Here is a 24,722-nt window from a genome sequence, read left to right as displayed (position 1 = left end):
TTTAACGAATCGCAGTGACGATTCACAATATGAATATGATAATTTCAAAGTGTCCAGCGATATCTGCTTAATCAATTCAAGAATAATTCCAGATAAAGATCCTGATTGTTCTGAGTCGATTAAATTTGTATTACTTAATTAATTTTCATTGATTTATTATATGTTTTGTATTCAAGTTAAGGATTCTATATATGACGAATTAATTAAAACGCAAAAACAAATTTAGAAGAATACTATTTAATGTTTTAGAAATAATATTTAAAAAAAATGAACATTCAACACAATGAACCTATGCAAAATTTTGTTTTACATTTGCACTAATTAATTTATTGATGCTTTATTAAATTATTAATGATTTTCAATATGATCGCACTTGCTATTAAAGTTTCATCTAAAATCACCATAAAATTCATAGTTACTGACAATTCTTACGCACGCGCAGAAAATAGGTATTTCTTATTTCTTTCTTTTTTCACGATTCAATTTTGTTTTAAGGAAAGAAAACTAAACATTCTAAATCAGTCCTGAAATTTCAGTTTTTCAGGACACATTAAGATTCAGGATAATACCAGGGATCTTCAAGGATATTGAAAGATCACTGTTGTGGATATCCCGAATTTTATTATTAAGATAATAAAACGTAATGTGTATCTTGAATCTCATTCCAAATTCGTTTATCCAATAAATTTCTTTGGTCAATTTTTCGTCGAATGATTTTTCGTCGTGAATAAACACGACTTCGAAACTTCATGAATGAAGAAAGCTCACGGATGACAGAAAGAAAAAGAGAAGAAAAGATGACTGGTTAGCGATCGAATTATCAAGACCCAGGATTTCGTGGCTCGATAACATACGCCGGGTTTCCTAACTCGGAGGATAGAATCGGATCTAGATTTGAATCACGTAGAAACCCGCGTCGTTGTACTCGCAAGTCGTGCACACGCGCGACGGTAAGCCGACGTTTCGGATTTTAGGGCTTCCAAATCCGGCGTTTGTGGCGTTATGACGTGCCATCCACTACCGTGAGTACGGTCAAAGCCACCATTTCGCCGAGCAAGATGGGATCTCCTCCAGAATGGGATCTCATAGTTTCAATCAACTACTAAATAATATCGTCGTCTGAAAATCCTAACGTCCCTTCTAACGTCCTCCTTTCGAAAATATAAATATAATCTCGTACTACAACTCTCGCGCATCTTTTTTAGAAATCTAATCCCAAAGCTCCTCTCCCTTCAGGGAGGAAAAGGAAAATGGGAAATTATTTTACTCGAAAGCGTGACTCGAAAACTCTTGTGACCTAGTGGACAATGCGCTATTTTTAATTTTCGCAACGAGTTTGCGCCTGTGAGTATATCTAAAGCATCCTGTACGACGTCTTCGGGTTCGATCGAGCGTGGTGCATTTAAGGGTAAGATGTAACGGGGAATAGAGATGCGCGAGGGACATGAAGAGCATATATGCAGCAGCTGTCTGTCTTCCAAGTGGCATTAATAGGTCTTTGTTTTGCTGCACAGAGAGGGAAGAGTGAGATGTAGAGGGAAGGAGAGAGAGAGAGAGAGAGAGAGAGAGATATGCCCAGTGCGTCGTTCGCGCGGTTCTATTATTCGAATGTGGAGCAGATATCGGTTGTCGATATTGCCATTCGCCCGTCTAAATATCCGATCGATCGATCCCTTTTCTCGCGTCTCTGTAATCACCCCGGCACCCTTCGAGAGCACCGTTTCAACCATTCTCTCTCCCTTTCGGTCTTTCTTCGTGCGTCTTCCGCCGACGGCAATTCCGTATTCTCGCCTCGACTTCCTCCTCATCTATTCTCCATCTCTTTCTCTCTTTCTTTCTCCTTCTCTCACCGTGAACGGTCGTTATCGCGAACGGCAACCTAACTCGTGATAATGAGCTCACGTCGGCATACGGCACGTATCGCTCGATCCAACAATACCGAATGATCGTTCCCGCTGGAGACGGAAACGCCACGCTTTTCTCTCCTCGCTTTTGGATATACGTTAATCGCGCCAATGGCTTGGCGAAAAAAGCGCCGACTTGAACTACTGGAAAAGTTCAACGCTGTATCGCGGTTTGCACAGAAGAATATCTGAGCATTAAAAGCTGAGCTAAAATACGGTGTATCGTCTATCGCTTTATGACAATGATTTGATAAAGACATAATTAAAAGATCTTTTACAGATTACTACAATCGCGCTACAAGAATACTTTTGTTCATTACATTTATGAAGTGCACTTTGAATAATTCTCTCTGTTGCTGTGTGCCCGGCAAAATTGTTCGATGCCACTTTGGATATACACAGCTTTATTTTTTCAATGGTGTTTTTTTCATTGTTTATGACTTTTTTTTATCAATAAAAATACACACATGGCATTTGCTTGGTACATTAAAAAAATTTACTAAATTTTATTTTTTTTGTGAGTAAACATTTACTTACAATAAGTAAATATCCACTCAATAAAAAATGAAAGTTGAATCAAATTAATGTTCTTATCCTAAATAAATATATGTTTACATGTAGTAAATATTTACTTAGAATTATTCAAATATTTATAATATTAAAATTTAATATATCTTTTTCAATGTACTATTATATTTATAAAAGTTATGAGCAATCAAATTGGATCATAAACTTCAATAATAAGCCGATGTAAGCTGATACAAAATAACAAGGTATAGAAATTTTTTATTTCGACTAAAATAGACGTTTCGATCCTTAGTTTTGGGTCATCATCTTCAGAGCCAACGAATTAACAATTAAATACTAAATGTCATATTTAAAATCGATAGAAGTCGAGAAACTTTAGTGATGGGTGTCAATCAAAAACATCACGTATTAAAATTTCAAATATAAAAGTCTAGAAATAAAAATCGTCAAATATCTTACTGAGATAAACGTCCCAGTGATCGGACATGCACCTACCTATGTCCGAACACAAAATTTATTATTAATCTCAAAGATTTTCTTTTATTACAATATATCTTTTATTATAATAAAGATAATATTATAACTTAATTGTAATCTTTAAATATAATAATTTAATTGTATTTAAGGATTAAAATTAAATTATAATATTATATTTTAAAAATCACTTGAAATTAATAATAATATAAACAAATATATATATATATATATATAATATATATATATAAAATTTTGTGTAAATATCTGAACATAGATACATATCCGATCTGAGACGTTTATCTTATTTGGCAGAATACTTGAATAATAAGTCAGAAATTAAACTGGAATATTAAAACAAAACTACTTTAATATACAATACAAATTAATTAAAAACTTATGATGAAAGACCAATCGAATTGAATATTAGGTATATACGTCATATTAAATCAAGTGCGTCGTTCTCATAACGTTAACACACCGAAGGGTTAAATTTTTTTTCTAGAGCATTCTAGAGCCTATAAAAGCGAAAAAATTAAAGCTGGAAAAACGTCGCAGTTTGTGCTGGATAGAAATGGAATAGTGACGTCTCTCTACGGGGATATCCACTCACATTGATTATCGAGCGCACGATGAACAGATAAGTCTCCCTCTCGTTGAAACGGTAATTTAATTATTCCCTAGTCGCTTCTTCATTTCCACAGCGCGCTTTCGGATTCCGTTTTCCTCACATCCATGCCTGCGACACGTCGTCACGTTATCACGACTGTCGGCTGCCGACGATAATGAGCTCGCGAGTGTTGCCCACCAGGCGATCCACGGCGATGTCGGATAATACCGCGGATACGATGCGAAGCGAGAATACAGAGAGGCTGCGGAGAGTCCATCGGGCGTTCCGGATATTCCGATCGCGGGACGTATTGGCACACGATAAACCAGCAGGCAGTTGTAGCCAAGTCAATTGACTTAACTGCCACGTATATCTCCAATGTGGCGGGAGTTTATATGCGACGCGACAGTTTTGTTCTACAAAAGAATGTTCTACTATATCGTTCGACAAGAGTCGTTATCAGAGCGCACGCGGCGAAGGCCCAGTCTTTTGAGGCTTTTCTTTGAGTGACGAGGCGCCTTTGCATGATTGAAAGATTAAAATAAGCGTGTCTTTTTTATGTTATGTCATTCGATTTGAATTTTAGATATATGACCTGTCAGAAAACTCCTGTGTTACCTCGCAATAAATACTTGGGAAACTAATGATCATAAAATTTGAAATACTACTTATTGTTAGACCGTATTCATAAACGGTTCTTATTTTAAATCCGATTTAAGTAATGTTTTAAAATGCTAATATGACTCTGTGATTAGTTCACGACGTCTTAAGAATACTCTCTACATTCTTTGAAGAAATCTTACTTTAAAAAGTGAAATTAAGCCAGCCTTAAAAAAGAATGGCTCAATTTTCAATCTTTAAAAGTGTTATAAGATTTCATTCTTCAAAAGGGACAATTCACTCTAAAAGTTTTAGAGGGTACACTTAGCCATCTAGACACGGCATCATCTTGTTAGAGAAACATTCTTTTCACTGTTTTTGCTAAAAAAAATGCGCAAATTTATCGATTATGATGAAAAAAAAGATCTACTCATACAAACATTTCTGAACAGCTGAGTAAGATTTTGTTTTAGCGACCGCCATTTTGCGGCGACAAATTAAACTATCATATTACTAAAAATATAAAGGCGGCTGATACAATGTGTAGAACGATATGAAAACGCGTTCTCGATATGAGCACACCTTACTTTCTTTCCATCATGACATCAATATATATATATATATATTTACACTATTAATATATATCAATATATAACCTTTCTGGCAATTAGAAGTATTATATTTCAGTGTTCAATACATATATTTCTACATATATTTCTATCTTTTATTAAATGTAACCTACACAGATCACAATTTTTCCCGAAAATTTTATTTTAATTTAAAAATAAACGTTAGAGATACATGGCTGTCACAAATTCTTCACCCCAAAATTCCATAACTTTTCCCTTATTTTCAGACAAAATTTCATAATTTTTCCCTAATACTTTCAATAACACTTTGAAATTTCTTATATTTTCGTCCTGATTTGAAAATCGTCAAATAATTTATTATTTGATTTATTTAGCACAGCAATGTAAATTACTATTAATGCTATTGACACTGCTTGCATTTAATTAGTGTGTAGTATTTCTAAACTGCGTAGGTGTAATGTGTTCATAAATTAAGAATTTTAATTTTACAAAAAATTTTGCAAAATTCCTCGAATTTTCCCTGATTTCTTTGATCGTTTCAAGTCCCTGATATTTCCCTGATTTCCAATTTTGTAGCAATCCTGATGTTACATATACAAAATTCGTCCCTAGAGGATCAAAAACAGTATAAAATATAAGAATCAACTATAAATACCGGCCTTAAAGACTCTTTAAGAATCTTTGTCTTCAAGAATATCGAAAATTGGAATTGAAATCCTAAAAATATCGTCCTTGAAATTTTTATAGGCAACCTAAGTAAAAACATTGAAGGGGACAATCGATATTTTTATTTAAATTGCCTTGAAATTCGAAAATAATGAAAGGATTGGAAATCGATGATGGCCATAGGAGTACGTCGGTACCTCGTAAAATCTGTTGCGCCACAGTATTCACTTTATCCTGCACTTTGGGCTTCCGAGGGAATAGTCGAGTATCTCATTCTAGCTATCAACGAAAAGGCCGACGGATTATTGCGCCGGTCGGTATTTATCCGACGGATTATCCACGATTACTTGACTCGTGCGGCCAGGAAACCCGCACGCCCGAGTGTAAGGCCAACACAGTCGAAAATTAACCAATCCCGTTCAAGGGTTTGGCAGTTTGCGGCATTTTTGTGTGGTTTTCGCGAACGCCGAAGATTGGGAAACATTGGTCAAAACCTTTCGACGAGCATCGTTAACTTCAATATCTCGAATGCGAGCTGGAGAAAGAGTAAATTCGACACGCGCGAACAATTCTCGCAATTTGTCAAGTTCAAGACGAAGATCACGACGAAACTACACGTTAATTCGTCAGTTAATCCGAAGCGTTAGACGCGACGGCCTTGGTTGGATTAAATACGAAACGTCTGACAGAAGATACTAACCATGCTCCACGTAATAACTGGTCTCGTTGTACCGCTCGTCCGTGAATCCCGGCCTCTTCGCTTTCAGTGCTTTCGTTTCCAATTTTGCCTGGAACAAAGAACGCAGTAGATAAGTGACCGGAGTGGTCAGCCCGTGGCTACATGCAACTTCGCGGTGTCCGATATACATGGAATAACTGCGCTATGCACGGACGTAAAAGACGTAAAACAATAGAGATTCATGAAACAATAGCGGGGCTTTGACACTGAAAAAGGTAGTGACACTCAAAAATGATGAGAATGAATAAATGTCGTTCTTGGTGATAATGAGGCAAAAATACACGGTGAGAATATCCCTAGCTATCAAGCGTCCTTAACTTCGAGAGAGCAAATTGTATTTTTGCCGGGAACGCTCGCGACCACGCTCTAGTTTTTACTCCGCTGAATAATATCCGCGGTAAAAATCGCGGTTATGTCGGATTTATGGTGGACCCGATTAAAAACGGAGATATACATGCCGACGTTATTTGTCACTTGCGACTGAAATAAAGGGCGTAGTAGATAAGTGGAAGAGTCAGACTGGCGGCTCCATACGCCGTGTACACGAGAGAGCCTGACGTATGGCGACGATAAATTTATCATACAAAAAATGCAAGCATTTCCAGACAATAAGAGTGCACGAGACCACGCGACAACAGCGGGTAGTAGAAAATAGAAACTTACGGCGTGGTTTCGCGTGCATTGTGGCCCGCAGCAAGCTGGCATCCGTTTATTGAATTAACATGTGGACGTTTATTTATGGCGTTTATTTACGAGAAAGAATTACGCGGGATCTCATCCGTCAAAATGGATCGGTCGCAAAGAATGGCGGTACGACGTACGTTTTAGAAATGCATTATAGAATTTAAGATCTCATTAGGAGAAAGCACCAGGGTGCACCAATATGAATCCCGATAGCGACGATAAATCTTTCAAACGACCGAAAGTTCTATCGTTCGCACCGCGAAAACCCGCGAAATTTTCTTAACGGCACGCTCGACACGTGCTCGCCGAAAGAAATGGCCTCAAATTTAGTTCATTTTGTGGTTGAATTTTGAAATCAAATTGTATGCCAAACGATGCTATATGAAGAGATATAAATCTAAAAAAAAAATTAAGTTGAGCATGGACTTAGTTTTGTAGATAAGAAAAGATTTTTAGGAGAAGATTTTTTTGTGCAGAATTTCAAGACAAATAACTTTTATCTTAAACATCTTTTTATATGTGCGCATTCGTTTTTGAAAAATTTAATTATAATTTTTTGGAGGCAGTTTTATTTTATTTTTTTTTAATTAAGCAATAGGATTGGAGGAGTCAGAAAACTATTCTAACTAATTCTAGTCAAAATCCTACTATTATCAAAGAAATATTAACTTTCTTTTTGTGTCTAAGTGCTTGAACAATATTGGAAACATTGAGAATTTGACCAATTTGACTCCCTATTTTAACTTTCCAAAACTACTCCAAGCTAAACTTATATTTCTTCTGAAATTAATGTCCCATCACTCTCTTAAATCTTTGAAGTGAAATCTAATTCTAAAAAGAGTAAAATCTCTCATTCTTAAAAATTGACAATTGAGCCAATTCTTCTTCAATACTGGCTCAATTGTCACTCTTTGGTATTCACAGTCCATTCTTATTTTAAGACTGTCTTAAGTAATGTTTTGAGATGCTAATGCAGCCCTCTGATTGGCTTATGAGACTATACTTAAGACAGCCACAAATAAGAATTGACTATGAATACTCTGATTGGTCCTTGACACCTTGAGACTTAAGACGGTTCTAAATCTAAAATCCTATGAATACCGCGCGCTTTTTGTCATTCTTTAAAATTAGATTCCACTCAAAATATTTTAAAGAGTACGGTATCATTTAGCATACACATCGATTCGGAATTTGAGGGCCATAAAATAAGCTAAAAAATGTATGTACTTTGGAGTAATTTTTTATACGATCGTAACAAATAGGAGACACACGGAAACGGCGGAAGAATACCGGGATTAATTGTTAGGCGCAGTTAAAAAACAAAAATGAGCACCATAAGACCAAATGACCGAAATTACACGATGTCGTTGCCATCGACGTTGTCGCGTAGCTGCCAAGAGTACGACGTAACGTGATAAATGCAACTTTGCATAAATGTGACGCGACGACGGCAAAATGAGAAAGGTTGGAAGTGCCATCGAAGCGCGTGCGCCTAATTAAAAAGTAAAACGCTACATAGCCTCGCGTACACAGTACGTTACGTGCACGCGCATAATGCGCGCCGCATTTTCGCTCGTTTTGCATCCGGCGAACTGGCTGCCGACGCTACCACTCGCTTTAGTTTGAGGCTCGGCGAACCGTGATATCCTCGAATCGCGCGATATAGAACGCGCGATTAACGAAACAAGCGTAAATCATCGGAATACTCGCCGGCTGATTCAGAAATTCCCTCATTAGAACGGTTCGCTCCACGCATTCTGCCAGTGAATTTGGCTATCGCGAGAATCGTTGCAATGTCGAACATTAATTTGGGCATATATTAAGAATACGTACTTGGGACTTCGTACTCAAATCCGAAGTGGTCGCATGGTCGCAAGTCGTTTTCTAGTCCGAATGTTCCTTAAGCCATGTTCACACTTGCAATAAAACATCATAACTACAACGCCATCGCATAAACTTTGAGTTCGGCGAACATTTAAGCGCAACATAACTTCGGTGTAAGCATTCATTACGCTTAAATGTTTGATGCGATGTTATAGGGATCCACATGGTGTTGCGTGGTGTAATCAATGTTACGATGGGTGTTAACCTTCGAAGGATGGCATTTATCATTTAAAGAACAATTATTGCTTTTGCTCGAAAATAACATGTAAGTAAAAAATCTATTATATATATATATGTATATATATATATATATATATATATATATATATATATATATATAAGTCTTAAAACTGACGATAGATATTTTAAAGACAGATTCTTTGTAATATTTTAAGACAAAAATGTTAAGGTTATGATAGTTTATAAATGACAAGGCCAGAATTTTGTGCGGGTGGTAAGATGATCAGCATAAAGTGCTGAATTTTTTTTTATTGTCAAATTTCATAAAATTCGAAGAAGCATCTTCGAGGAAGCACTAAAATATTTTTTACTATAATGGCGGATAAAGTATTATATTTCAGTGTTCAATGTTACACATATTTCCATCTTCAGTTCTTAAGTATAATTAATTGACATAAATCCCGAATTTATCTCAAACTTAATTTTAAAATGAATGTTGCAAATTGCAACTCCTATCCCTGAAAAGTTAAATATCAAACTAGATATTGAGATTAAGATTAAAATTGAATTTGATCAATCAAAGCAAAGTTTACTAAACTTGATACTGATTTCCTTTCTTCTGATTGATTAATTTCACTTTTAATCTCAATCTCAATAGTCTGATACAGGCATTACACGACGACATTGCAGTGATAATGTTCTGTTGCTTAAAGCGTGGACACGGCTTTAAATGTCTCGTTTAGATATTAAAGTAGCAGATACCCAAGAGTGCGATAACACTCGTTTCCCAAGAAAGGATTTCTCTCCCACAAAGGAATCATTTTAATTAGATCGTTAATTAAAATTAATAACAACATCCTGCGCCGGATGGCAGCGTTCCGCTCATTCGAAACAAACGGCGCATTACATTAATGGATCCTAATATCCGTGTACGCGACACGTTTTAATTAACGCAGACAATAATTAGTCGGAATCGCGGGAGCATCGACCGACGTAAATCGGATTATATGGGGCGTTGCACGAATTTTCGATGGCCGATAGTGGCGTGCGGTACGACATGATCGACACAGCGATGTCGATAGACGAGAAGGATTTCTCTGTAGGCTTTACGTGTTCATATATAATTATCCAACGTAACCACGGGCATTCCCAGCAGAAATGTAATTAGACTGTCGCAGAGATTTGAGCGAAATGGAGAATTTCTCATGAGTTGTGGAATATCAAAATGGAATGACAACAACCGTATCGTTGCAAAGCACTGTTCTGTTATAATCTAGTATATTAAAGAAACAATAATTTTACGATGGTTACTTCTTTTCACAAAATTAGATAAAATATTAATATACCCGCATCTTTTTCTCTAATCATTATGATTATAATCGTTTCGGCAGAGTGTTACAGTGAATAATGTAGAGTGCATAATCGCGTTTTTGCATTGGTGCATCGAGTTGCCGTTGCATTACAGCTAATTATAATAATGATCAGCTATTTCAACCCGCACGTTTTCGCGAGAGCGAGATAACAGATATTAAATGGAACATTTGTGAAAATTAATATGTATATTTTACATGGGCATATGTACGCTGCAACAAACAGCTTGCTTCAAGAGTGCGTTGCAATTAATTGCAACGTTCAAAAACGCGTTTCATAACTGACTGAACGATAATTCGAAATAATCAATTACACAATAATTTGATTGCACATAAGAATATATTCGGAAGTAACAAAGTATAAGCTGTCTGTGCAACAAAACGCACAGATAAAACGATGTAAATCACATGTAAAATACGATAGAAAAACGATAGAGTTGGCAGTTTATGGAGGAAGACATTCACGGTCGTAAAACGTTCTTATTAAACAACCAATCATTCGCAATATTGAATGGTAAAATCTTCCATAAAATCATATCATAAATTTGTGGATCACAAAATTATGTTCGTAGCCATGTATTACGCAGATAAATTTTCTTTGTGGAGATAATAAATTTACTCACGATACGTCTCATTATTTCGACAGGTACACAGTACAGTTAGTCCATTCAATATGTTTTTAAATAATAAAAATACGAAATAATTCACCATCTCGTAAAAAATAAAACAATTCGATTTCGGCTTGGTCGAGTACCTCGTTAACCGTAACAAGGGAGCTTGAAATTTTTGCTTAAATAATTAACGCCCCCGTTACGTATTGTTTGTGATCTCAGACGAAAACGTTAGTCACCACCGCAAACTGTGGAAGCGAATAAGACCGGCGACGACGAGGACGACGAGGACGACGATAGAAGGAAACACGAGACCCTCAGACTTACAAAGAGCATAGAATTCCGAGGTAAGAGGAGCGGTGTAAGAGGGACGGGGGACGAGAACGAAGGGAGCGAAGTGGTAAAGTGGAGGTATAGGGAGGCAGAAGGGGCAAAAACCACCCTCGACCGAGCCTCGGTTTCTCCGTTTAAATCCCCTCGCGCGACGATATATCCTCATCCGCACGAATTTTCGCGCCACTCGGCTCGCTCTCTCTGGACTTTCGGCTGTATCGACCGGCCCTAAAACATCCCTCCCTTTCACTCTCCAACCTCGAACGACCGTCCGCGCCCCACCTATACCGCCTACGGGTCTGTTTCCACCTCCGTCCGCGAGCGACGGTCTCCCTTGCTCCTGGGGGCTGATCGACCGCGTTGCTTTCATCGTCCGAGGGTTTCCTCGAAGTTTCTCCCAAAGCTTCCCTTCCTCCACCTCTCACTATCTCGCGCGTTCCATTTAAGCTCGCCCTTCGCCTTAGGCCTCTACGTCCTACATCGTAGTCCTCCTCGTAGAGAACGCAGGCCCTCCTGCTGTTCCAAGCACGAGACAGCCAAGATATATATTTTCGTCGGCGGATTTATGCGGGGGAGGACCTTGCAAACGGAATATCACGTGCTGTAATATCGAATGTACAAACGCAGCCGCGTGGAATGCACAGAGGAGGATGACAAAGAGAGACATGCCAGGCGGTGACCCGCGTGTGCATTCCCATTTCGGACATAGCAAATTCTGCCGCATTCGAACGCTGTATCTGCCTTTCGCGCGTGTATACATTCGCGTAACACGCGCATTATACAAGATGACATGCTCATTCCCTTCCCATAATGAGACAACATGATCATCTCCACGATAAGATTTAACAGCCGTAAAATAATGAGAAGCTTAATCATTTCTTATATAGTTCGTCTATAATGAGGATAATATTGTGTATAATAATATCAAGTAAAAACTGTAAGAAACTAACCAATCGTAATTTTATTATTCTTTTCACATTCGTCTGTAATGCACTTTTAAATTCATAATGTCAAATTGTACTGAATATTTGAATTATTTTTATAAATTATATCTATAAGTCGCTTCTACTCAATATAATAATAATAATAATAAACTTTATTGACGTGCTAAAAAATATAAATTTACAGACATGGTTTACATAATGTAATTCTAGGGCGGCATCCCAAAAGATGAGGCATCAGCAAAGTGCTGCTTATATACGTCTAAACCTTGATAAAAGTTTTATAACAAAAATAAATAACTGTATAACAGTGAATAACGTTTTGCTATTATAAAAATAATAGCACAATATAAAAACAAAAGTATGAGAAAATGAAAAAACAAATATAAAGTACTAATATTATATTAAACATAATAATATTACATAATAATATTATATTAAACGTACTAATATTATTAATAAAAATGAGAAATTATGTTGAAGCTGCTGATCTGAATGTGAAAGTTAGATATGGAAGAACGAACATCATTAAATAATAGGTTGAAATATTTACAACATAAAATAAGGCAGACTGAAATTGGTTATACGATGAAAAGGAAAAGATAGAGATGATTAGAAAGGTATAGAGACGAGACAAAAAAGAATGATCTTTGAATCCTTATTAAGGTGATTATGAGATCAATATGTCGTTAATTTAACTAAAATAATGAGGTTAAGCACTTAACCAAGAAAATGTATTAAATTTAACTCAAATTGCATACAATTTAGTTCGTTATTTATTAAGTTGATATTCTCTAAAATCTTTAGAGTGGAATCTAATTCTAAAAAGTAAAATCTTACTCTTAAAAATTGACAAATGAGTCAATCTTTTTCAACACTGGCTTAATTATCATTCCTTGTCGCTTTTTAGAATTAGATTCCACTTCAAAGATTTTGCAGAATACGTTAATATGAACGATGTTTATTTTCAGACTAATTACAGAAAGGGATTGATTTACATTTTCACACAGAACTTAAATATAACAAAATGTTATTTTACTCAAGGGTTGGGTTACTATTGCCCTCTTGATCTAACAATATGAGTTCATTTCTTACGGCTTATGACTTACTACATCATATTACTCTCATTGTAGATAGCCCTTTAAGTCGCGCACACGAGATATCTTACTTCATCATCGAGTCGCTCGCGCGCAACAATTTGTCATCGCATGCGTATTCCCGAGGCTAATTTACGATGCGTTGGAATAGGAGAGAGAGAGAGAGAGAGAGAGAGAGAGAGAGAGAGAGAGAGAAAGAGAGAGAGAGTCGTCACTGCACTCAGGGACTCGCCGAGATAAATTACTTTCGCACGCCTAGGTGTAACGTATCGTCTACCTTACCAAAAGCGTTTCTTTCATCGTGACGCGCAAAGAGTTCCGCGACCTCTTGTGCGAAGCACAAGACAGAGTACAAGGAAAAGGAGTAAATCCGCGCAAAAGGTGACGTCGTATAGTAGCTGCGACATTCAGCGTAATGTACTTTCTCAACGCCGGGTTCGCAACGAGCAAAAAGAGCAACGAAATGGAGAACGACCATTCAGCGCAAATGCACGTACATACGCACACAAACATCTCGCCTCGAATCTCTGGCACGGGCTTGTCGCCGCCTGTTGCTGTACACGGATTGCTTGCAGTGCGACATTTCCGTTAAGACGGTGATTTTGTTTCTATCGTTGTGCTGGAATCAATTGGATCCGTCACGATTGATCGAGAGACGGAGGGAACGCATGTCGAGAATAATTCCTCTTTTCTTACTGCTTACTCATCCGTCGTTTCACCCGCGATGCGATTCTCGCTCGGTTTCATTTTTCCGTGAAAGTTAAGCTGCTGGAATAACACGCGGCGAGATATGTATTTTCAAGCACGTCTTAAGCTCAGTTTTTCATTATGGTTAACTTATGATTTAGACTTAACTTCGCTGTACTTGATGATAATGCAAAAATTGTGATTTTCTAGCTATGATTAATCACTAAACTAATGGTTTTCTGTGGTAAGGTCCGGTTCTTCATTTGCTGGTTAACTTGCAGTTAGGCTTAACTGAATAGTAAAAATTGCACTTTTCTATCTAATGATTAATTACTAAGCTGATAGTTTTGTAGTGAATAACTTTTAAAGTTACCACTATAAAATCTTCAGTGATTAATCTCTCATCAGTTAGAAAAATACACTTATTACATTATCAAGTGAAGTAAAGTATAAAGACCACAAATTATGCCCGTTCCTATCAATTTTAATCTCGATTCAAATTTTTAGAACTAGAAAAAGATGAAAAGTTGGTGACCGAGTTTTAAACCGAGATTAATATTAAACTATGTTAACAGAAACGGGCATTTAACGGATAATGAAAAACCGAGCCTAAAAGTTATTCACTACAAATCAATTTTAGTGATAAATAGTGATAGATAGAAAAATACAATTTTTATATTAACATCAGGTTAAACCTACAGTTAACTAGCAAATAAAAAATCGGACATTAAAATGGAGGAGAAAACAATGCACTGAATGCGAGTTTAAAATATGTCTTCGAAGCTTCCGGTTTACTTAGATCAATGGTGGATTAACGAGCTATTGCTTGGCCAAAGTACTCGCTCGAGACTCCTAAGCGACTGCCTTGGGCAATTAATTTCCTAGCTATCTTAGCTTAACTCGAAGCGAAACTGTAAACTATTACTGCTTGAACGTAAGAAAAAAATAAACAGCCCGGTAATCACAGGGGTTAATCGCAAGCAAATTATGGAGGGGAAAGACACGGAGCGGGAATAAATCGCAGCGTATCTCTTTCATGAGATGCATCGAAAAAATATTTATTTGACTATTTTTATCCATGATGTTTCATGGTCATTATGGCCAGTCGATTGGACATTTTCCGCAAGATCGCGCGAACGAATGCGCCATTAAGACTATTAACGTATATTAGGTGCAATGTAACGATCACTGTTCCACGAAGTAATTCTCATGAAAAAAAAGATTGCGTAACGCGCAATCTTCTTGGTGATTTTCTACGACGAAGATGAGTCTACAAGAATAAAGTGAGGAAGATTTTTTTTTACATCACGTATTATACTATTCTATCGCGACTGTTACGACAACGTCATTAACTTTCGCTGCATCAAAAAGCAAACTTGTAATCTACGTACAACTAAAATACAACGAAAATAAGTCTGTAAGAATAAATTATAGGTCTTCTTTATCAATTAAGAGAAATAAATCTATTTTTTCAAAGTCTTATCTTAGGATCTTAGCTTCATCATAGTGAATTTATATATATATATAATTTTGCAAATAGCATATCGAAATCTTTTTCGGTCTTGAAACGCGATTATGAACAGAACTAGAGTAATGTTATATTAAATTGCAATTTAATAATTTTTGATGCTGATAAGCATCTTAGAAGAATATTGATAATTTGATATTAGTCTAAGCATCTTAAGAAATAATTTAATAATTTAATATTATAATAATACTATATTATATAACACTATAAATAATTTAATTTAAAATATTACCTCAGCTGAAACTCGCATATTTGTCGCAATAAATATATTGAGCAAAATAAATGTATTGAGAAAATTCTTCAATATCTTTTTTGTATACCACGTTATAGTTACTATTCTATCACGATTATTATGGCAACGTCATTAATTCTCGCCACATCGAAGAACAAACTTGCGTATAGCTAAACGCCAAAGGCCATCAGTGGCTTCTTGCAACAGTGACTACCGACAACTCGGGTTTCTCAAAGCCCAACCGGACTCGCCGCCTCTCGACCGCGTTTATTTCGTTAATGAGAGAGCGAATAGGCGGGTAGACTAATGAGGCTGTGCCTCACGCCACGACGCGCCGAATATCGACGAGGACGACAGAGAGATACGCGACAGCGAATAGATAGTGCAATGGATATAGATACACGTGATCTGCTCCTAACTCTAACCCGCGATGTTCCCTCTCCCGCAATGTCAGTCGACCCTCGGTGAGTTACGAGGGCTTGGAAATGGACATCCATACCGGTCCCCTGGCTAACAGCACGGCCGCATAACGTGGCGTTAACCGATGCGAGAATCACTCAGTGATCCTCGATAACACCGTGCACGGTGCAACGATACGATTCGGGAAACATATGGAACGGCAGGAATAGCGATGCGTCAAAAACGGTCGATGTAGAGAGTTCTGGCAATTTCGAAAATCGGTCCGGCACATAAAACAACAAACAACGAGCTTGCTCGGCTAATTGAAGTTTCTAAAGAAGCCAGTGAAGCTTGGAGATACTAAATATCGAAGTAACTCGTAATTTGATAGTATCCTTGAAGCATAGACATTCCGACCTCATTTTAAAACCAACCTTTAATACTGCAGTCGCGCTATAATTTATTAAAGCGTTCTTCAAACAGTCAGCGTAAACAAGCCGAATGTATTTACCTTCTTCAGATCCTTACTGGCATCAGCATCTTCAGCTTTTCGCTTCTCGGTAATTTTCGGCGCGGGGACCGCCACCGCCGCCTCTCGCAAGGGTTTCAAATCGACCTGTAACGAAAATAAGTAAACCTCATTATTCCACTGCTTCCTCTAGTCATATCAGACTGGCTAAAATAACACGTCGACGTGACCTTAATTTTCTAAATATCAGCCGTCTTTATCTAACTATTGCGCAAGCTGAGACAGTTAAAGTAAATCTGCGATGAATTAACGGATCGTGGGATGTCCATCGGATACAATGGACACCGGCAAGGCATCATCGACCATTGTGCATCCGGATGTTGTTGCCGTTGATGTTGCCGCAGGCGCAAGAGCGAGCGCGCGGTAAAGGCACGGCATAGCATCGATTTATGGTAATTCGGTTAACTCGTCTCTATTTTACGCGCGCGTTTACGTTCCACATACTAATCCGGCGTTAATGGGACGAGTAAATACAGAGAGCAGTTTCCCCCCCACGAGTCCGGCGAGCTTGATTTGGCGCTTGATATAATTCGACACCACTATGCATGGTCGGTTAATGACTATCCCTTCACATCGATTCGCGAAAGGACAGGCGGGACGCATGGAAGAACAATTAATCGGTTAGATATTTACATCGAATCTTGATCAATATCGTGAATATATTGATAATATGAGCTACAGATTTCTCGAGATCCGCTCTAAACGCAATATCGATAGTAGGTAAGCAACGCCTGGATTAGTAACCGTCTCGCGCTTTCGTATATATAATTTAGTTTTCCTAATTAACTTAAAGGACGAACGTAAAGTGTGCTCTTTTCAGCTCCATTTTCTTACGCTTCCTGCATTTAAAGCGAAACAAGACGAATACTCCGAGCTTAAAAGAAGAACGGAAGGATGGAGGAGGAACAAAAAGATTCAAGGTAATTGCAGAAAGTGCAGCTAAAACTAAAAGACTTATGGTGTACGTGGAAGAATTTTAGAATCTATGCCTCCAAATTTCTCCCGGAAATGTAGATGCAGTTCAACTGAAGGTCAACACAATTACGCAATCGAGTGTCTCCCGCCATTTGCATAACGAGGAATTAACGGGATTACGTCGCGCGTTCTATTACCCACCGGTAAGCCTGTCACCAAGAGAGATATCTAGATTATAGAGAAAAACTTTTCTAAATTGCAATTTCTAAATTGCAAATATATCGGAAAAAAAGAAAATAACAATGTTGAAATAGGACGGAAATTGCATACGCAAATTAAATCGCGACTCAAATGTTTCAAAAAAATATGGGATTTTAATTGACATTAATATTAATTGACGTTTAGTGCGTTTTACTTATCTCCAAAAATTGTTGTGCTTAAAACGAGATAAAAATAACATATTCGAATAGTGGAAAAAGAGAAAGCATATGATTTTGAATGTAAAAGAACAATTGCACGAACAAATCTTCGTAAATTTAGACGTCACCGATTAAACCAAAATTAATTTTATATAATTTTCATTTAATTTATTCTTTATCTATTTCTAATTTTAGAATGCTTATCGGCATCAGACCATTAAACTATAAGCATCAATATTATTAAATTGCTTGTAAATTAATATTATTACTTTAGTCCTGTTAGAATTATGTTTCAAGATTAAAAATTAAATTCGGCACGCAGTTTGCAGAATTAGATATGGTGGTACAAATTCACACCGAAGATCCAGCTTGGCCATTTATCAGGATTTTTATTTCCTATTTATTGTATATTCACATTACAATCTTAAAAGATATACTTTGTTTAACACATAGCTAGTTAAATCGAGATTAAGAAAGTTAATTTTACAGTGAAATCGGGTCACAGGAAATTAAAAGGATGTTTTGCTGTGGTATTAGTGGTCTCGTGGTCCATCAAGTTCTGCGGCTTATTACGAAATTCGCTACGAATGTGTGAATCGAGAGCGGTTTTACATCACACCAGCGTGCGGTCGACAAATGACGAGCGCACAAATCCGAATGACCGGTCGGACGAACTATGGTCTGCATGGCCAACACATCGAATCGAAATCGAAAGACTGATCGGACACACGGGTATTGTTCCGCAAACGTATCGCGGCACATTCGGTGCGAATGAGGCTTTAGGGTCGCTAGGGTCGCCCCTGACAACGCCCTTGCCTGCATTGCGGTAGCTCTTTCTCTCCACCCTGACGGTTTCCTTCCACCATAACGCCCGAGGAAATGCCCTATGGAAAAGGAACAAGTACACTTACGCGGTCTTAGCACAGTCCCTTTCTTAAATCGTGAACGATTAACTCAACTGACGTGGATCCATTAGATCCATATCAAATTTTATTTACAAGAAAATTTTGCTTACGAGAAAAATTTTATTCACACATTCAAGAAAAAAACTCATGGAAGTAGCTTCCTGAGATTTTAGTGAGCTTTGAATATGTTGTTTTCTAGACAAAAATAAGGAACAAATATCTTTGTGTAAAAGGGCCCAATCACACTTTTAGGGAGTGTAATACTTTGAAGAAAATTTTGTCGAAGCGAGTAATAATAATATCGTCGAAACTGTAAGAAAGGATAGAATAAAATGTTCTGAATAAAAGTTGAATTAAAAAGTTGATTTAAAAAGTACTTTATAATTATAATTTTAAAACAAATTATTTTAATAAAAAAATTTTATTTATAAAAAATAAAAATTAAAAAAGTTTTTTAATCATAATTATTAAATGTTCTTAAAAACCATTCAATTTTTATTTCGAACATTTTTTCTATCTCTTACAATTTCGACAATATTTGTTTTAAAAAACAACTAATTTTCTTCAAAGAGATATTAAACATCTAAAAGTGCAATTGAACCCTAATAAAAAAATACGTGTCCTTTACTTTTTTTCTAGAAAATAACATATTAATTAATTAATTTAATTTAATTAATTTAATATTCAAAGCTCATCAAAATTGGAAGGCGACACTTCCATGAGTTTCCTTGTTAATAGAAAAGTTGATAGAAAAGTTTATTGATTGTAGGTATTTTAAATGAAGATTAATACAATGGTGATTATTATATTAGTTTTGAATGAAAACAGGTAAATAAGGATCCAAACATTAAAAAGATATAATAAAAGTGTTTTCTCTCAAGATTAATCATTTTTTTACCTTTGAAAAATAACATTTGAGTAGTAAGGGATTTACGATGTTAGAAGTGTGACATTTTTTCACATCAGTTAAGGGTTAAACGATTCGCGAAGTATCTCGCAAAGTACGCAAAAAAATGACATGACCGACTCTCGCGTCGAAACGCGAACACTTCTGAGAATAATTTATGTTTGTCTGTAAGTATCTTTCACGTTTCGCGCTTTGATTACGGAATTAGCTTGGTCCACGTCGCGACTTGTCTCCCTTAAAATAGCCGAAAACGTGGCAAACAAAACTCGAAAGATCCCATTTTCGCGGTATGTGACTGCGTCTCACGTGTATATATAATATGACATATATGTGCGAACACAGTCATATAGTGATAGGTTGAAAAGTTTCTTCTATATGCACGAGACAAAAAAGAACGATGAGTAACTGCCCGACAGCCTCCCTTCCACTATGGTCTGTAGTTCTGTAGAGTGGTCCACTAATTCTCCATCGCACTTTTAACAATTAGATCCCTCGTGAAAATATAATACCTATTAATTTGCTCTCGGGAAAATTTCGAGAGATTAACTGCGAAGGTATTTATCATGGAAAAACTAATTGAGATGAATTTAACAAAAAGCAGTTACATAATAAGTTACATAATAATGATGTGATGAGAAGTTTATATTATATGACTGTATTTATCGACTTAAATCTTATGAAGAAGACGATTTCCGAGGTAAAGTGACCGACGCTGCGAACATCTCGTCATGCAGTATTTATGAATAAAATCCGGGAAGCGCACAGCGGCCGCAACAAAAGGGACGCGGAAGCGTCGCTTTTCTTCGGGAAAGCAGGACACCCATTGGGATTCATCCATCACCGGCGATATAATTGAGAAAGCAGATCGCCTGCATTCAGGATTTACATTTTCAGCACCGTCGCTGAAACTCAATTTATACGTTTATCCGCGCGTCCCTCGGCTGGATGGACAAGCGAGGTAATACACTTCCGAGTCATTAACGGGAGTCTTATTTTGTGTCCTGCTGATGTCGTGAATTTTTTCATAAATTGTTCGGCTGCACCGTTTCATCGTTCAAATTGTTACGCTTATCAGCTTACATTTTGCGCGATCTACAAGATGGAAATGCGTGATATTTTCGAAACCTGAACGAATTGATGTGACTCTATTAACGATGTTATCATGCATAACGTTAATCTGCGCGGGAATAGTCACCTGGATATATTTATATCCTAGCGGCGAAAAAAAATGTGAATTATTGTAAAATATATTATTTTGTATGAATATTGTATAATACATTTTCTGTCTTTTTTAATAACTATTTTTTACGAACCTTTAAATATGCAATTCCATCGAAAATTCGCAATAAAAAGCTTTATTTTCATTAAAATCTTTATTTAAAATAATATTGTTATATATACATACAAGTTACACTGAAAAAATACTAAATTTTAATAAATATTTATTTGAATAATTTAAATTCTAAGTAAATATTTACTAAATATTAAATGATGTAAACATATATTTATTTAATACAAAAACTATTAATTTGGTTTATCTGTCACATTTTTTTTATTGAATAAATATTTATATACTGTAAATAAATATTTACTTACTACTATTCAAAGAAATATGTATTAAGATTTAGTAATTTTTTCCAGGATACTTAACGTGCTTATTCTGTTTAATATTTGTTTGATTTCTCTTTACTTTTTTCAGAAAGTTCTGATTAAACTCACAATATTCTCAAATACTATACTGGGAGAAAAATACGCTAATTATTTAATAAATATTTGTTTAAATATCAGTTTTGAATACTTACTAAAGGTAAACATATTTTTATTTGGTACAAAAATCATTAATTAAATGACCAAACTATGAATTATTATTTTTTTTTATTTAGCAAATATTTACTAAATGAATGTTATAGTACAATATTATTCAAGTAATTATTTATTAAAATTTAGTACATTTTTTTTCTCAATGTAATAGAGCGGAAACAATCAATAATATACATATGTATAATACGTTAACGATAATAATGATTTGAATTGGGATGTAAAAATACTTCAAGTAATCGCTTATATAAAAAAAATCAAGTAACTACTCGCATGTTAAACGAGAGATACGTAAATATATACAATGATAAATGTTTCGTCATGTAAGACGTCATCTATTCAATTTTATATTTTCAAAAAATCCTCCAAAAAAAGTTAATAGACAATCAGAAGAAATAATAGCAATCTTGTATGTAACAAATAAAGATGATGAATACTTTTTTAGCGATGTAACCATGTTCTATTTTCATCATATCCTTGACTGAAGTCGTCACCTTATTAGAGATTTTTCTTTCACCTTCTTGACCGAGCGCAATTTATCTCAATAATTAAATAAGCCTTATCGATATTTAATTGCAATCGCTGGTCACGTGTAACGTTTAGTGCTGGTTCGTTAGTGTTTATACGTTTATTATCATGTTTCGATATATAGCATATAATTCCCAGATTGACGTTTCCGGCATTCAATGATGAAGAACACGAAATTGGGAAATGAGCTTGGAGGCCGGTGCTCTCAGGTATGATTGAACAGTATTATTATTATTAAGTCGATTATCACGGCAATGGATCATTTCATTAGCAGCGTAAGTGCGTCCTCCGTTACTGCCTTCATGAATATTTCAAGATATGCATGACTAGCTTAACGATTCCTGACGATAATAACTCATATAGTCGCTGATTGATTCAATGCTTCAAAGAATTAGCGATTAAAATTACGTGTTAATTATAGATATGGAGAGATGAAAAGAGAAATATTAGCTGTTACAGCGACGGGATGTCGCATGAAAAGAACTCAAAGGCTCAATATTTCTATGGTTATTCGATCGGCACAAAAAAAAAGTTTGTCAGATATCATCGAGCTGTGTTAATTAATCGCCCCGAGTAAAAGGGCCATCCCATCGGCAACGGTAGCAATAATAGTCACCGACAGCGACAACAATTTATCATTTACTGCGCGTTGCATCATAACCGGGTAGTCGTTAATCTTTATCACGAAGGAAACTCGAACACTATACGAGGTACATAACAATAATATTAATGGGATATAAATATTAATATCGAGGTATATCGATGAGAAAATGTTCACGGAACTGCGCCGTGCAAAGAAAAATATGTAGGACTAAGGCAATCGTGTTAAAAGCCAAGCGTTCCTCCGTTACGAATAGCTGAAATATTTATGTAAACGAAAAAGAATCGCATGCGTAAATGGAGACAAACCCGTGGCGCATTCACGATTGAGATATCTATACAATATTCGGATTTCCTACTCGTATCCTTGTATCATCTTATTCTTGTTATTCACTGAATGTTAATGCCTCAAACGTCTTTTCGATATGGTATACGTTGAGAGAAAAAATTTTACTAAATTTGACTAAATTTTAATAAATTAAAATTCGTTTCTACGATAACGTTTTTTAATAAATTTAACTAAATTTTAATAAATATTTATTTGAATAGTACTACAGGGTTGTAACAAAATCCTCATCCTAAAATTTCATAACTTTTTCCTAATTTCCAAACAAAATCTCATGATTTTTCCTGACTTCAATAATATTTAAATTTTTTTTGTATTTTTGATCTAATTTAGAAATCATTAAATATTTGTTAAGAGATCAATTTAACATAACAATTTAAATTAATGTTGTTGATATTGCTTGCATTTTTAATTATTAAGTTGATAGAATTCTAAACTGTGTTGGTGTGATGTACATATAATAAACTTCTTTCAAAGAATTTTAATTTTCCAAAAAATTTTGCAAAATCTCCCTTTTCCTTGATTTTCTTGACCATTTTTAATTTCGTTAACAATTCTCTGACTTCTCTAATTTTCAGAAGCAAATCTACTAGCTAAATATTTACTATTAAGATACAAACATACATATATATATATATATATATATATATATATAAATTTAAAACAAGAATAATTAATTTAGCTGTACTAATTATTAATTTAGCTCACTTTTTACTAAAACATTTAGTAAATATTTATTTATCTTAACTGTAAAGTTAATACTATTTGAACAAATATACGAAAAGAACACAGATATTTTGCTAAAATATCTAAAAGTTTAAGTAAATATAATTTTGAAAATAATTTTATTGGATCATTAAAATAATTATACACAATGTTCAAGCTGGTTGTAGAATATTATTTAAAACTTCTTACAACATTATTCATCATGACTCCTGTATTTATTTTGAGATCTGTTTCTAAATTTTTAGATACTGAAGCAAAATTGATCCTTTCGCATATTTATTAAAATTTAAAATACTTTTCTAAGAGAGAGAGAGAGAGAGAGAGAGAGAGAGAGAGAGAGAGAGAGAGAGAGAGAGAGAGTATCCGATTTTTAAAATATCTTTCCAATACTTTTTCCAATACTTACAACTTTTTTTATTATTAAAGGTTCATCCGCTTGCCCATTATGTTCTTTAATGTTTGGCACTTCGATTAAAAACAATTTTTACAATCCTTTCTTTCATGAACGTTACAAATAAATTGGATTGAATATACCAACAGTGTGCTGTTCCCGTAATGAGATGTTTAAACAAAGATAAAATGACACAGGGGCCATTCTTCTCTCGGATAGAGAATCTAAACACGCCCTAGGTAAAATGCCTGGTCGAAGGGCACGATCGCGTGTCAACGGTGAGCGTTATCGTAGAAACGAATTTATATCCGCGCGCGCGCGCGCGCGTGTAATTCACAGAATAGCAATTAGGGAGATATTCCTGGGCGTAACAGTAGCGTAAGATTAAACAAGAAACGGCGCGTGGAGAAAAGACGCGGTAACGCGGTTGTCTTCACGCCTTATTCAAATCCGAGAGTAATTCGAAATAAAGCGAGCGTGGGAAACGCGGCGTTGTGGAGGCGTTGTGGAAACGTTAGTCGCGACTTCGTTAAACTTGGGATGCCTCATTTCCTAATGGACGCGGCGTGAAGCCGGGCCTC

At 35.7% G+C, this 24,722-nt stretch overlaps 1 protein-coding gene and 1 long non-coding RNA gene across 8 annotated transcripts in view; one reads left to right on the top strand and one right to left on the bottom strand.

The window, feature by feature from the left end:
- The window catches only part of LOC105146578 (pseudouridylate synthase RPUSD2), a 176,675-nt gene that overhangs the window by 43,471 nt on the left and 108,482 nt on the right, over nt 1–24,722 (bottom strand). For all 3 annotated transcript variants that reach the window (XM_011056923.2, XM_087407553.1, XM_011056922.2), the window contains 2 exons: nt 16,569–16,673; nt 6,073–6,160 (listed from right to left, as the gene is read on the bottom strand). In XM_011056923.2, coding sequence (XP_011055225.1) covers nt 6,073–6,160; nt 16,569–16,673 — 193 coding nt within the window. The remainder of the gene's footprint in view (nt 1–6,072; nt 6,161–16,568; nt 16,674–24,722) is intronic.
- On the top strand, nt 6,711–23,659 carry LOC147910946 (uncharacterized). Of its 5 annotated transcripts, none has more exons than XR_015545615.1 (4): nt 6,711–8,944; nt 11,063–11,187; nt 17,407–17,506; nt 17,601–23,659. It is a non-coding gene; the product is annotated as an uncharacterized LOC147910946 (long non-coding RNA). The 5 variants fall into 5 exon arrangements; XR_015545613.1 differs by lacking the exon at nt 11,063–11,187 and having other exon boundaries at nt 6,712–8,944; nt 17,601–17,704; nt 18,410–23,659; XR_015545609.1 differs by lacking the exons at nt 6,711–8,944; nt 11,063–11,187 and adding an exon at nt 16,686–16,978 and having other exon boundaries at nt 17,601–17,704; nt 18,410–23,659.

Source organism: Acromyrmex echinatior, chromosome 1 (genome assembly GCF_024713525.1).
Source record: "Acromyrmex echinatior isolate Ae372 chromosome 1, ASM2471352v2, whole genome shotgun sequence".
Taxonomy (NCBI): Eukaryota; Metazoa; Arthropoda; class Insecta; order Hymenoptera; family Formicidae; genus Acromyrmex; species Acromyrmex echinatior.
The sequence above is the reverse complement of the archived record's forward strand: the minus strand, read 5'-3'. Positions and strand labels throughout refer to the sequence as shown.